General features: G+C 35.9%; 1 protein-coding gene across 3 annotated transcripts in view; it reads right to left on the minus strand.

Annotated features, from left to right (window-relative positions):
- The window catches only part of CUL3 (cullin 3), a 108,912-nt gene that overhangs the window by 25,627 nt on the left and 66,862 nt on the right, over positions 1 to 16,423 (minus strand). For all 3 annotated transcript variants that reach the window (XM_006049513.3, XM_006049511.3, XM_044937892.1), the window contains 3 exons: positions 4,978 to 5,138; positions 4,205 to 4,319; positions 1,239 to 1,467 (listed from right to left, as the gene is read on the minus strand). In XM_006049513.3, coding sequence (XP_006049575.1) covers positions 1,239 to 1,467; positions 4,205 to 4,319; positions 4,978 to 5,138 — 505 coding nt within the window. The remainder of the gene's footprint in view (positions 1 to 1,238; positions 1,468 to 4,204; positions 4,320 to 4,977; positions 5,139 to 16,423) is intronic.

A 16,423-nucleotide genomic window follows, 5' to 3' on the forward strand; every position in this document is an offset into this window, starting at 1 on the left:
GCTTTTACAAAAAAGCTTTATCGGAGTGTTTTTAAAAAGTAACTTTCTCTAGCTTAATAAAGACAACAAATTTACATGCAACTTTTCTGGAAGTTAAAACATATATAGAAACATAATCATCTGAAAATACAAGGCAAAGATTCCACTAGAGGAAGAATGGAACAACCTCTCTTTCTACTATCTTTCTTTTCCCTTCTCTTACGTCTTCCTGTCTTTTAAATTATTAACTTAAAAAATTGTTTCACTCCCTACCTAGGGAGTCAAGGTAAGGTCATAGGTCATAGGCAGTATGTATTTCTTTTATAAGTATGTGGCTAAAATGTTGCTAAGACTTCACCCAGCACCAGATTTACTTTTTAATACCATGTGCTCTATGTGCTCCTCTGCTCAGTCATGCCCGACTCTTTGCAACCCCATAGATGGTCCACCAGGCTCCTCTGTCCATGGGATCTTCCCTGACGCAGGGACTGAACCCACATCTCGTGTCCCCTGCACTGGCAGGCAGATTCTTTATCATTAGCACTACCTAGGAAGCCCTTTTATTACTGTATCAGTGACTTAGCAAGTTATAGTTTTAATGTGAAGCTTCAGAAATTAAGAAGGAGGACAACATAACTGTTCTTAGTAATTTGTCCCAGGGTATTCCCTATCACTTTAGGAAAATAAGGTAAATAGTCAAAAAAAGAGTAAATGTTAGTTATCTCCAAAATGTTTACTTGTAAGCAATACTCCTTTCTCCTTTTTCAGTCTGTAACTTAAGAGTTCATCTAAACACGTCAACATGGAAGACACATAAATTTTTGCATTTTTGGTACCCTTATCACAACCAACTCCCCAAAGGAATGCATACAAAAATTTAAGACTGGAACTTCAGACTGTGGAGAGTGTGGATGAAAAAAAGAGTCTAAATGCCCTGGCATAAAAAAATAAAGTACAGGAGCAGGTCAGGAGCTCACCAGCCTCATCAACATCATTAGGCTTATCTTCTGGGTTAAGAAAAACACAAAGTGAGGAGACTGAAGATGAAAGAAAAAAGCAGCTATTCAATTCACTAGCAACATCTAGAAACCTTATTAAGTGTAAAGCTTTACTGTAAAATCCTATCAAAGTACCAACAGTGATAAAGTAATCAAACATCATGACTTCTTGAAAACTGATATTCATAATCTTCAATAGAAAAAAACGAGAACCTGGCAGACCTACAAGAATTTAATTGTTTTTCAATTGCTAACACTTACCTTCTGTCTTGCCATTTTTCAACATATGTACTAGTCCCGAATTCTCCATTTCTACTATAGTTTTCATGTGCTTGGAAATGAGTTCCCTCTCAACCACCTTTACAATCGGCTCTTCAGTTGATTTGTCAAGGCAGTGCATCACTCGTTCTATTTCTTCATTAATTCTAGCTTCTACTTTCTTTATATATACTGAAGCACTGTTTTCTGCTAGAAATTTCTGGCTTTCCATCTGCAAACAAAAAGCATGATTTTTTTCTTTTTTAAACAAAGCAGCAAAATGTGCTTCTGCTTTCAACTTTGTTTCTACAGTGTTTCTAATAAACCAAACTAAATATCCCAAACACTATTAACATTTTATATACTGTCTATAAATACTCCTAGCATCAGCATATCCTTTAAAGCATTACATACAACTAAATTAATACATTATCCTTAAGCAGCATTTTTCAAACTTTGACAGTGTATTCCGAATAGCAGAAAAAATAAGCATATGCCAGTAAAAGTTGAAACTACAGAATGAAGCATCTGACCTCAAGTGAGAGTGAAAAATTCTTTGTTTTAATGTAAAATTATGCCTAAAAAGATTCATCCTATTTATCACACAGTTTTGCTGCCATACTGGTAGTTACTAAAGTCCTCCTGCCACCCTACTCCCACTCTCAAAGGAATATATATAAAGTCTGAGAAAGAGCTTTTCAATAACTATCAATCTTGTCTGCTAACACCAGTCTTACAGAGAAATCTCATTAAGTTTTAAATGCTGACCCTACTAACTTTAACCTCATAGTAAAATTAACAAATATATCTAAGAATTATATAATGTTAGACATATTAATATAAATGATATACAAATGTAATAGTATTTTCCATTCTCTTAATAAAAAGTAGTTTGAAATAATTAAAGTTTTTAAGTATACACATTATCACACCAAACAAAAATCATGGTGAGACAACCACTTCACTGTTACATTAATATATATATCACTGTAATATATTTTAGAAACCTGACAATTTTCTACTTTATTTCTACACTGTAATGAAAGAAGTTAAAACAAATGCAAATGTAAAAACACTGTCAAAAATATCCAGAACTAGTTGTTGCGTTATTAGAAAATAGTTTCCTACATCATAAAATTAGTATTTCATAAAGCATGGTTCAGGCTTATCAGTACAGGCCATAAAAATCTTTCTGATAGGTTACAAACTGATTTTTAAAAACTGTGGCGGGGGTGGTGGTAGGGTGATGTGGGCGGCAGTGTCCATGTACATTCTTTTGTTTCTTTATTGGTAAGTGACAGCAAAATTTCAGGAGTCCCACATTTATATACACCCAATACCTGGAGATGGAGAAGACAATGGCACCCCACTCCAGTACTCTTGCCTGGAAAATCCCACGGGCGGAGGAGCCTGGTAGGCTGCAATCCGTGGGGTTGCAAAGAGTTGGACACGACTGAGTGACTTCACTTACACTTTTCACTTTCATGCATTGGAGAAGGAAATGGCAACCCACTCCAGCGTTCCTGCCTGGAGAATCCCAGGGACAGGGGAGCCTGGTGGGCTGCTGTCTATGGGGTCCCACAGAGTCGGACACGAATGAAGTGACTTAGCAGTGGCAATGCCTGGAGAATCCCAGGGAGGGGGAGCCTGGTGGGCTGCCGTCTCTGGGGTCGCACAGAGTTGGACACGACTGAAGCAACACAGCAGCAGCAGCAGCAATGACTCTTAATGCTGGGAGGGATTGGGGGCAGGAGGAGAAGGGGACGACAGAGGATGAGATGGCTGGATGGCATCACCAACTCGATGCACATGAGTTGGGGTAACTCCGGGAGTTGGTGATGGACAGGGAGGCCTGGTGTGCTACGGTTCATGAGGTCGCAGAGAGTCGGACACGATTGAGCAACTGATCTGAATGGCTCTTAAAAATGACCTACTGTAGAGTAACTGTAACTTTCTGCTTATTTTTAAAAAGCTTATTACTGAAATTGAATAGTAAGGTTTTAACTGAGTCTACTTTAGCAGTACTACAAAGCTCCTACTATAAATTGCTCAGATGGTTGAGGCTTTCAGGAAGAATGCCCAATTACCATGACTCTATAAAGACTGTCTCATCTGTCACAGTACTCAGTCATTGTTATTTCATTACAAATCAGTACTAGTTTATCCTTACTTTTGGCCATTCAGTTGGTTTGGGGTTGTAGATACAGCTGCAAATTTGTATCTTATAATGTCCTCATCAATAGCTTTTAAGACATATAGATGCACTATGGGATCATACCTATTATCTAATCTATATTTACTAATAAATTACCAAAAGCCTGAATAATGAGACTTTATTGGTGATGTACTGCCTGTGAATTTATGGCAAATTACAGTAACATATAAATATTATAAAACTTAAGGTTATTCCTTAGTTTCTATGTTTTAGAAACATATAAACATAAAATTTGTTAAAGATTTTTCTTTTTGATGGGGACCATTTTTAAAGGTTTAATTAAATTCGTTACAACACTGTTTCTGTTTTATGTTTTGTTTTTTTGGCAGAGAGGCACGTGGGATATCAGCTGCCTGACCAGTGACTGAACCCACATCCCTGCACTGGAAAGCAAAGTCCCAACCACTGGGCCATTAGGAAAATGCATTTAATTTTAAAAAATCATAAAACAATGAAATCCTATAAAGCAATTATCCTTCAATTTAAAAATAAATAAATTAAAAAAAATCATATGTCTAAGTCCAACCTCTTGGATTTATTTCCAATAAGCTCCTTCACTGGAATGTGAGCATGTAGGGTTGGTGTGCTGAAGGGTATAAAATTTGCATTCTTTTCCCCAATGGGCCTCAGGACATAAAGGTCAAAGTGTTTAAATTAGTAACTATATTTGGTAATCTTAAGAACATCTTAAAAGTATGCATTTATATCTTATACAAATAAATACATAAGATATTTATATCTTATAACTGATTACCTGAAAAAACTCTGCAGACATTTCCAAAAAAGGAGCCTCAAAATCTTCTTCATAGACTGATCGTCCTTCGAGACCTAATATCATTAACATCTGGCAAGCATTTCTTATTGCGCCTCTGTCAAAAGAAGTTAAACCACTTGATAGTAAAAACACATTAAAGATTCACGTGAAACATGCAACAGAAGTAGCTAGAAAGACTTTCAGAACAACTTTAATTAAAGTGCTCAATCTCCCATAAGCAACCGATTTATAACATGAGGATTTAGAACAATTTTAATTGGAAAGCACACTGTATAGTTCTTTATCTCGAGTTGTCCTCAAGCTGTTGTAACTTAGAATATGACTTAACAAAACGGGTACAAGTTCTCAGTCATTTTAGACTATGTTCGACATTTTTTTCTTCACATACATTAAGAATAAATGCTAACCAAAAGCCCCTTCAAACAAAGACAAAGAGACAAACATGTTATCAAACAGAAAAAAGAAAAAGAACAAAATGTCAGCATTAAAAAATACACAAAAAAGAAAAAAGATTATTGGTTGATTTGCTTCTTAAAGATATATTAAACAAAAGCTTTAGGATGGTTTCTTCTAAAAATAAATGTCTGCTTTTCAGTTAAAATCTAGCTAACTTTGCTAACTGTGATATAAGGTTTTTGAGTATTTTTATAACATGCTGCTGCTAGACAAACTTAAAATTAAGACAGTGAATCAATTCTCAAGATATAACCACTAAAAACCGAAACCCAAAGAGTTTAGAAAGACTGTCATACCGGTCTACAACCTCTCCTTTCCGCTCCCTGGCAATCATATCCAATAGCGTCTGCCGGAGATGATCCCTAATACACCCATAGCGTACAACTTGATCTCGGAAAATAATTAATCCCAAATTGTAGACATTCTCCACATTATTTTGTTGTACATATACACGGTCCTGCAGTTAAAAGAAAATCATAATATAAACATTAGTACAACTCTTGTGTACAGAAAAATAATCATTTTGTGTTACAAAAACAAAGGAAATAAAATTTCAAGTGGTCAATTTTTCAGGTGAGAAACACTTCAGACAGCATGGAATTTTCTAGTACCTCCCAAGTTATATAAAAGTTATACATAGTTAAGTATTTACTATTTACAATGGCTACCGAAACAATGGCGATAGGTGAAGATCACCCATTTACCGTAAGTAAAAGGGAGGAAAAAAAAGCACTCCACCCAGGGAGAGAGACAAGTCAGCAGAAAGGAGAGAGGAGAAAGGCAGACAGCAGGCAGGCAGGTCTTCCCTTTTCTCCAAAGCCATACCCTGCATGAACATGGTTCTTATTTTTCTAAATACTGTACATGAAGGTGATATTCTTTAAATAAAATCGAGAGCTAAATGAAATAGAGATACATGTGACTTAAGCTGGCTGCTTATTGGTAAATGTTGCTGCTAAGTCGCTTCAGTCGTGTCCGACTCTGTGCGACCCATAGACGACTCTGTGTGACCCATAGACGGCAGCCCACCAGGCTTCCCATCCCTGGGATTCTCCAGGCAAGAACACTGGAGTGGGTTGCCATTTCCTTCTCCAATGCAGGAAAGTGAAAAGTGAAAGTGAAGTCGCTCAGTCGTGTCCGACTCTAGCGACCCCATGGACTGCAGCCTACCAGGCTCCTCCGTCCATGGGATTTTCTAGGCAAAAGTACTGGAGTGGGGTGCCATTAAATGTTAAAAGTTCCTAAATGCTTATAACAGAGCAGCATTCAGTATTACATAATTAAAACACCCCTGGCTAATGCCATTTCGGATTATTTATTAGTAGTCAGTCATCTTACTTTCAAGTTCTTACCAGCATGCTTACCAGTGTTTCACTTAATATAGCACAGATAATCCAAAATTATTGGTCATAGAAGTCTCATTTTGTGAAATACTTAGAAATCTGTATTTACATCAAGATACATTGAAATAAAACTACTCTTTTTCATTCACAAAAGGATTAGTAACAGAATTCCATTCTGTTCTTAACCAGGATGTCTCTGGGCTTTGGTGGGTCTGCAAACTTTGGAAGTTTTAAAAATTATTTTGTGTTTGTTCATATTAATACATAAGTATTTTGGAAAGAGTCCGTAGCTTTCACCAGATTCTTAAAGGAATCTGTAATCCCCAAACAAGATCCACTAAACTCTATCTCTGAACTTTCAAAGGAACACTGTACTAAAAGCAATACCAAATAAAGTACGAGGTAAGTAAACATGAACATCATATCATAATAGGCATTAAATGGTACTCATCTTTTTTTTTCCAATGGCAGGAAATGACATTTCTATTTGTTTTTATGTAAAAATACAAATATACAAAATGCAAACATATAAAATTATAGTTGTACATAAAATATACTCATGACCTTTCTAACCAATTTTTATCTAATTTTTTGAGAGTAGTATAGCCTCTCTTCACAGACACTATTCCGCCAACTTTCATTCATCTCAAACAATGGTCCATTCCTATGCTACAAGGAAAGCTGCTCTTTTGTTAATCTTTGGTGCTCAATTTCTACATTTTATACCACATTTTTCAAACTGTGGTAGCAACTTCAGTTAAGTTCAAAATTTTCACCAGTGACTTCAATAAATTCCTGAATTTCACACTTCTTTCCTCGAGATCTTAAATTCTAAGTTTCACCCTGTGCACATCCCTCTTTTTTAAATGGACTCACTTTTACTGAAGCTTACTCATGAACTTCAAGGTCCAACTCTCCCCCACCCTCCAGTATCATCCTGATTCTGGCTTACTTTTCAGCATGAAACAAAACGTATTCAATGAAAACTAACAAAAACCCAGTAATTCATAAAGCAATGAGAATTATTTTTATTATAAAAACAGTCACTCCAATTAAAGCATAAATTATTTATAAATTTGATTTTTTCAATTTTGAACATAAATATCTATGACACAGAATCTGGACCAAATATAGAATCACTCTTACCCAATGCCACCAAAACCAGTTAACTGATTAATTAAAGTGGTAAAACAGGAAAACCATTACATACATATACACACACACACCACACTTGCACCTTAAACATTTTATTTTAAAACATGTGCGTGTTCACTAAAATACTTTTTATTTGAACATGCATCCTGTTATTAGAGGTCAATGCTGTCTTTCTCAAATATACTCATTCAATGTAAATTGTCTAGCATTTCCACTTTCAGTTTTATTAAGATGGACTGTGACCAGAGACAACCGTGAAGCAATCTAACTGTAAAAGGCCTTCTAAATTTTTAGTTTCCACCCTAGACTTTTAAATTACCAAATAACCCAATATTTAGCGATTTGCCTTTGTCAAGTCTTTCCAAAACATTCAATCTAGTCTGCCAAATAACAAACTGTATTGTTTTACACACTATTCTATTGATTGACACAATATAAAATTATGTAGAAACAGGAAGTACAATTAACATAAGTAAGTTTGAAAACAAATACAACTGACTCTCAGTAAGGAAAGCTCAACTGAAAAGAACAAGACAAAGATACACTGAAAAGTAGTGGGATAGCACTGAGAGAATGTCTACCAATCAGGCTTTTCACGGCTAGAGCAGAAAGTACTGTCAATTCTAGCAGGTACTGTTAAGCTTCAATGTATTACATGCCTCTGTGACTGTCAGCACATCTTGTAGGAGATATATAACATACATATACATATTAGCAAAGTTAACATATGCCTTCTAAAATACCTCTTTCTTAAGAAACCAAATGTTTCTAATTTAGGCTAAGAGAAATGTCAAAGAACTAGATTGGATTTTATTGGTTTTGGTGAAAGGCAATTACCTTTAAGAATTACAGAACAAAAGATGGAGCAATGTAACCTTCAGAGTAAATTAAAAGTGTTAAAGTGAAAAATTTTAACGTTCCCGCTTTTGGCTTTATTGTAGTTAATTTATATGCCATAAAAAATTCACTCATTGTTAAGAGTATGATTCAATAATTCACAGTCCATTTCTATACTGTGTAATCACTGCAATAATCCGGTTATAGAATATATTTCCATCACTCAAAAAATCCCTCCAGCCCTTCTGACATTAATTGTCACTATGAGCACCTCTGCTTTTTCTATAATTTCCTTTCCTGGACATTTCATAGAAGTGGAATCATATAATATGTAATCTTTTTGAGTCTCATTTTTTACTAAGCATAAGATTGCTAAGGTTCATTAATGTAACACATATTACTATTTCTTTCCTCTTCAATGCTGAATAGTATTCCACTGCATGGATATGCCACATTTAGTTTACCCATTTATCAGCTAATGGATATCTAGGGCTGTTTCAGTTTACCAGTTGTTTCCAGTCTCCTACAGGTAATGTTGCTTTGCACACTTGGCTACAATCTTCTTGTAGGATGTATACCTTCTTTTTTTTTGGATATATTTCTATGAGCAGAAGTATTGGCCACATGGAAATAGCCAAATTGCTTTCTAAAGTGGACATGTCAGTTACAGAATTCTTCTTAAGATGTCTGGCCCTACCATTAACTGCTGGTTTAATCCTGAGTAAATCATTTATCCACTCTGGTCCTGGGTAACACAAAGGGCTGGTAAAAATACTCTCTAAAACTCTGATTTCCTTTGAAGCTTAACTCTCTGATCAAGACTTAGCATATACTAGGGATCAAGACATGTATCACTATTACTCCTTTCCTTCTGTTATCAGTCTCCTCTGGCCTGGGTTTTTCCCCTCTCAATCCTAAACACAGTGATGCTATCATTCTATAACCATATGGACTAAGCTATGCTATGCTATGCTAAGTCACTTCAGTCGTGTCTGACTCAGTGCGACCCCACAGACGGCAGCCCACCAGCCTCCCCCGTCCCTGGGATTCTCCAGGCAAGAACACTGGAGCGGGTTGCCATTTCCTTCTCCAATGCAGGAAAGTGAAAATGAAGTCGCTCAGTCGTGTCCGACTCTTAGTGACCCCATGGATTGCAGCCTACAAGGCTCCTCCATCCATGGGATTTTCCAAGCAAGAGTACTGGAGTGGGGTGCCATTGCCCTCTCCACATATGGCCTATAGAAACTGCTATCTTGAGTCTTCTGGCAAAAAGACAGAAAGGGAGTCTGGTGCAGCTAATAAGCTCTTCAGGTATACTGCATACAGAGACAAACAATGCTTCTGAGTAGGAGAAGCCAGGTATAATGGGACCACATGGCTGGGGTATTCAAGGAAATCACACAAAATTTACATCCATGGAAAATGACTGAGGACAAGGGAAATACTGATGCTAAACCCTGTCTTTCAATGTGAGACTGTCAAGGTGTATATAATGATCATAATTAAATAACATAACATTAAGAAAACCTGTTAACCCTGAAATATGATTATGGATACCAGAGAACTAACAAATAGAGAAGGAAAACCTGCAACCTTGAGTGTGGCTACTTAAAATGAGTAATACCAAATGGTCATTTATATTGTTTGGTACATGTGATTGATAGCCATTAAGCAAAATAAAAGCTACACATGCACACATTTAGGTGTTTACATGTGCACGAACAATAATGCAGGCACACATTCACAATAAACTTGTGATCTGCACAATAAATATTAAAATATTTGCTGAATGAACGTGCTAAATCTTTTTACTGTTTATTAAGCACTATCAGAAGGACTTCAGCCTATGGTACACAAGAGCATTTCGTAACAGATTCTAATAGGAATCTTTGTTAAAATGTTCTGAAAAATCCATGTTTCATCACTACAGAGATAAAACTACATTTAAAATCTCTATGGTTCCCTCTCGGGAACTGCTATTCCTAGGTTAAGCAAACCTTTTCCCCTTAACTGATAGCTTCACCGAGACATCTAATTCACCTTGATACCTAAATACCTAACTAATATATAAGAGGTCAAACTCAGAATGCAAAAGTATTCTCAGATGGTCCAAGACACACTATGCAAAAAGAAAATTTTTTAGGCACGCTAAATCTATGCAAAGTCAAGAAATGACTGTGTAAGTGGGCTAAACAGTTTCATGAGTCAGGGATAAATAAAAACAAAACAGTAACAAAAATTTGGTAATTAAGTTCAAAAAGTAACTCATACTATTTAATTTACCCACAATAAATGGTTTGGGAAATATTTTTAATCAACAGTCATCATGTCATGAAAGAGCAAAGAAAAGAACAAATTATAAGCTCTTTCAGTTATCATTCATTTCTAGTCTCATTGAACAATGTTTTCTTGTAAGATTAAATGGGTACTCAGGGAGCAAATTCTAACCTTTGGGTAATAGTCAAGTCTGAAAACTTAGTACTACAAATATATATACAACATTCCTTTGCCTCAATTATAAAATTTAGGGCAGATCTTCATCATTTTTTTGCTTCAAATTCCAGTAGTTCAGTACTTTTGGTAACAACACTAAGGAACTAGGGGCAGTTATGGTTTAGTACTCGTTTGTCTACACTTTCCTGCTTGATCCCACTTATGACCAATGGCAGCTCTTTAGGCAAAGAGCACTTTTTGAATCGAAGTGTATAGCTCTGAAAGTTGGTTTATCAAGTACATTGCCAAGATGGTTAATAAAACTTAATTCTTCTCTCACTTTCACTCATTTTTCTTTCTCACATCTCAAGGCAAGATGACCTATAACTGCTTTCATTTATTTTTTTTACAGGAGAACAGAAAAACAGGGATGTAAATCAGGTTAAAAATCTTTATCAATACTAAATATTTATCCTACTAATAAACTAGAGATAAATCCTGAAAAATTATACTCATTTAAAAGAAAAGACACACACAAGAAAATACCGCTATAGTAAGTAGCTACTGTAGGTTTGAACCTACTTTCCCAAATTTAATCACCAGGCAATCTTTTACCAACAAGTAATAAATTTAAGTGTTTTCAAAAACAGGGTTCACTTTCTAACCACAAGTTAAGATGGATTAACACAATGAAGATAGAAAATTTAAAAACAAAACAAAACCCCAGAAAAGCAACAAACAGGTTCTATGGCAGAGTTTACAGTAGGGGTAAAAAAGTCTAATCAGAGCAATGTTTGAAGAAGTGTCCCAATATTTTTACAGAATGCTAGTGTCTGACTACATTGCTGAAAAGGCATCCATAAGATATGAAATAGTAAACTGCCCAGATTAATACCTCTGAATTTAACAGAAATGTTACTAGTTAATTCTGGATAAAGTGAATGAAAAAGCACAGAATACAGTGTCCAAAAACCTGGCTTGAAAACTTAGCTGCATAACTCAAGTTCAAAGTCATAATTTCCACCAATATAAAATGGGCCCCAATCTCCCTCTTGGGAAAGTGAAGGCCCTTTAAGGCTGTGCAGCTCCGAGAAATTCTATTATTTAAAAAAGTCTTTTTACTGAATTTGTTACAATATTACTTCTGTTTTATGTTTTGGTTTTTTGGCCATGATTGTAGGATCTTAGTCCCCTGAGGAGGGATGGAACCCACAGGTCCTGCATTGGAAAATGAAGTCTTAACCACCGGAACGACCAGGGAGGTCCCCAAGAAATTCTACTTTAAAATAATTCCCGTTCATCTCAAGAACTGTATCTTAGGATATGTGACAAAACAAACCCCTGGTCATGTTTCTCTAAAGCTATATAACTTGCACCGAATCACAAAATAAAAGCACTGTTTCCTACTGCAAAATTTCACCAATGTAATGGTGGGGAATAAAGCAACAATGCTAGAATACTGTCCCTATTAGAACCATAAGAATTTTAATAATGTGATTATAAGATTTTTAGAAAAGAAGACCTGTATCAGAGAAGCGATATCATTCAGTGTTTATAAGCACAGATTTATGAGCCAGACAGGCTGTGTTGATCCTATCTCTACCATTTACTAGGTGTGACCTTAACATCTGTGTGTTTCTTCAATATAAAATAACACCTATCTCAAAAAGCTATTATCACGTACTTTCACTCTTTGTCTTGAAAGAATACCCTGTATAAAACAAACTCCTTTGACAATAACTATAAAAGTAAGCTACAATAATACCACCTCACAGCCATCAAGATAATTACTATTAAAAAGAAATAATAATTCAAAAAGATACATGTACCCTAATGTTCACTGCAGCACTATTTACAACAGCCAGGACATGGAAGCAACCTAGATGTCCACTGACAGATGAATGGATAAAGAAGACGTGGTACATATATACCAAAGAACATTGTTCAGCCATAAACCGGACTGAAATCGAGCCATCTGAAGGGATGTGGAAGAACCTAGCGGCTGTCATACAGAGTGAAGAAGTCAGAAAGAGAACAACAAATACTGTATATTAACACACATATATAGAATCTAGAATAACGATACTGATGAACCTATTTGCATGTAGAGAATGAACTTGTAGACATAGCAGGTAAAGGAGAGGGTGGGATAATGAGAGTAGCACTGACATATGTACATTACCATGTGTAAAACAGATAGCTAGCAAGAAGTCATTATATAGCACAGAGTTCAGCCCAGGAGGAAATATACTATGTATACATACAGCAGATTCACACTGCTGTACAGCAGAAATTAACACAATATTGTAAACCAATTATACTGCAACTTTAAAATAAAAGGTAAAGAAAGGAAAAACAACAAGCACATAGTGAGAATACGGAGAAATTGGAATTCTTGAATATTGCTGGGTACAATGTAAAATTGTTCAGCTGCTATCGAAAAATAAGATGGTAGTTACTTAAAAATTAAGAATAGAATTATCATGTAATCCAGCAATTCTACTGTCTGGGTTTATACTCAAAAGATGGGTCTTAAATATTCTTACACTCCTATCCATAGCAGTGTTATTCAAAATAGCCAAAGGGTGGGAAAAAAACCAAGAGACCACTGACTTGCGAATGGAAAAGCAACTGCAGCATATCCATATGACTGAGTATTACTCAGCCTCAAAAAGAAAGACAATTTTTAAAACTGACGTAACACATTTCATGTGTAAAACATTATGACTTCTGTATACACTACAACGTGCTCACCACCAAAAGTTCAGTTTCACCATCTTGCCTTGCCCTCACCCCCCTTGCCCTGTTAACCACTAATCTGTTAAGGAAAGAAACTCAGACTCAGATTACAACATGGATGAAACTTCAGTTGCAAAAGGACAAATATTCTATGATTCCACTTTTAAGAGGTAGCTAGAGTGGACTAATTCATACAGTCAGAAAGTACAGTGGTGGAGACCAGGGGACTGAGGAATAGGGTGGGGGGGATGGGGAGTTACCGTTTAATGGGTATCAGTTTTGCAAGGTGAAATTCTAGAGATGAATGGAGGCAATGATAGCTGTGTAACAGTATGAATGTACTTAACATCGCTGAATTTTAACAGTACACTTAAAAAAATTTTATGTTATATGTATTTTAAAATAAAACAAACAAACAAATACTGTTTAAAAGCATCAAAGAGCACCAAAAGCCATCTGGATTTGCGGGACCAATGTTCTGGGAAAAAGGCAAGTATACTGAGAAGAGTCCTACATTTGCCTTCACTCATTCCCTTGGGTCATCTGTTGTTCTCACAATACTTGGAGGCCAAGCAGAAAGTCACAGGTGGAATGGCTATCAAGTAGCCAAGGCTTCTGAGGCAAAAGTCTGAAGAAAAGAACCAAAGTTGTGCAAGCAAACTTCACTGAGACGTTTACTGACACATCATCTAAGCATGGATGAGACACCAAAACTCCAAACAGAAAGCAGCGCAGGGAGACTAAGAGCTGAACAGAGACTGCCGGAAGACCTGCAGTGGGGTCAAGTCAGTATTATCTCAAGGTGCACTAATGTGGAGACCAAACCGTAAACAACTCAGGCTTCTGACTGAGACCCCAGAAGGGATGGTCTGAAGAAAACAAAAAGGCAAACTAAAAACAGATCAACTTTAACAAAGCCTAAAAGCCAGTTTCATCTAGATTATGGTGATCTGCCCATACTGTGCCTATCTGCCAGAAGAAAACTGCATTTCCTAAGAAGGAAGGTTATCATCACTCAGGGCCTCCACAAATTTTCATATACAATGTTGGAAAAGTTACCAGGCACAACAAAACAAACACCCCAGGATCCAATGTATAAAAACTAAGAGGAAAAAGCCCCCGGAAGTTAAAGTATTCTATACTCAAACTATCCAAAAGTGTTTAAAAACAAACCAACGACAAACAAATGTAAGTAAACTGTAAATCAAGGGTCTGTGTTGTAATCTCTAAATCCCTAAAACAATAATAACAAAAGCATATATAAATAATAGCTAATGGGGGAAGGGGGTGTAGTAATAAAACATACTTGACTCACCTAAAAGAAGTAAAGAAAACTGAAAGAAAAAAATCAATAAAGAACAGATGAGACAAACAGAAAAAAGAAAACCACAGCAGGATGGCAAACATAAACCCCAATGTGTCAGTAATCACATTAAACGTAAAAGAATGACACGCTTCATTTTAAAAACAAAGATAATCAGATGGGGTTAAAAAGCATGTTTCTATTTGGTACTTACAAGTGACACACCTTAAATATAAGCAGACAAAAAGATGAAAAGCAAACAGTGGGATGAAGTTTGCTATGAAAACATTAATTATAAGAAAGCTCGTACTAATACTAGACAAAGTAGTCTTTTAGCAGGAAGTATTACTAAAGATAAAGAAGGATATAATCCTAAATTTATATTCACTGTGTAACACAACTTAAAAATATATAACCTAAAAGGAGAAATAAGACCCAAATCAAATCTGAAGATTTTAATATTTCTTGGCAGTTGATAGAACAGGCAGACAAAAAAATTAGTAAAGATGGGTAAGATCTGAACTTGATTAGTAAATCTGACCAACTGATACATACACAACACTTTCTCCAACAACTGCAGATTGAAAAACTGAAATGAACTGAAATTAAAAACTTCTCTTCAAAGACACCATTAGGAAAAAAGATAAAGACAATATCTCACAATACATTTATTATTTGATGAAGTATTTTTATCCAGAACATACAAAGAACTCTCACAAATTTTTTAAAAAATCAGAAAACCCACATTAAAAAAAAATGGGCAAATGTGTCGTTTAATTTGTTATACACAAGTGTTCATCATTCAGTCATCTCCGACTCTTTGTGACCCTATGGACTGTAGCCCGCCAGGCTCCTCTGTCCATGGGATTCTCCAGGCAAGATACTGGAGTGGGTTGCCATTTCCTTCTCCCTGTTATAAAGTGTTTTTAAAAAAATTAAAAGGGGACTTTTAAATTAGTGGTTAGAATAACTGCTGTAACTGCTACAGTATCTAATATTTTTGCTGAGTTTCTAAGTATTCTAATAATAATGGTTTTAAATAACTTCTGATAACAATTTTTGTCTAAATCTTAGAAAATCACTTCTTTAATGAGAATTTTACCATCAGATTCAAAATTTAAAAATGAGAAAAGAAACAGTGCTAAAATTTCTAATATGCTTTCTTAGCTTACACTTGGATCATTGATAAAAATCACTTTTCTTAAATTATAGGCTTGGGAAAACAGGATTATCTACCCAAATACGATGTCCACATCATAAAACTGCCCAATGACAGAAATTGGAAAAAAAAAAAAAAAACCCAGTTGTTTAGAATAGTGTTTGACACATAATACACATTCACTGCATACCTGCTGAGTGAATTTATCCACATAAGCAACAAAGGTAAATAAACGTTAGCTCAACTCTGTGTAAATAAATTATCATAAACATATAAGTGTGTGTGTATGTGTCAGTGTGTGTGAGTGTGAAGTCTCCTTTACTGACAAAGTTTCATCTTCCTTTCCTACACCAAGGTATCTGTGCTCTATGAGTGCACCTCCACAGGACCTACCCATGATGGATTAACCTGCTTGCAACCCACTCCTGTGTTCTTGCCTGGAGAATCCCAGGGACAGGGAAGCCTGGTGGGCTGCCATCTATGGGGTTGCAGAGAGTCGGACATGACTGAAGCGATGTAACAGCAGCAGCAGCAGCCTCCCTCCCTAAACTCAATCTTGTGGATTGCTGCATCATCACTGCACACACAAAAAAACAGTTCACAGGGCATAAGTAATCAAAAGTGTTTATGGTTCTATTAATTTGCTGAAAGGGGAACTTAAATGGATGGCAAGGAAGGAAATCCAAACTATCAAGCCCAATACGCTTAACCTTTACAGTATTTATGATGTTGCCCTGGTTTTATTTTACATAAAGGCCCAGTACTCGGCTTCT

Source organism: Bubalus bubalis, chromosome 2 (assembly GCF_019923935.1).
Source record: "Bubalus bubalis isolate 160015118507 breed Murrah chromosome 2, NDDB_SH_1, whole genome shotgun sequence".
Taxonomy (NCBI): domain Eukaryota; kingdom Metazoa; phylum Chordata; class Mammalia; order Artiodactyla; family Bovidae; genus Bubalus; species Bubalus bubalis.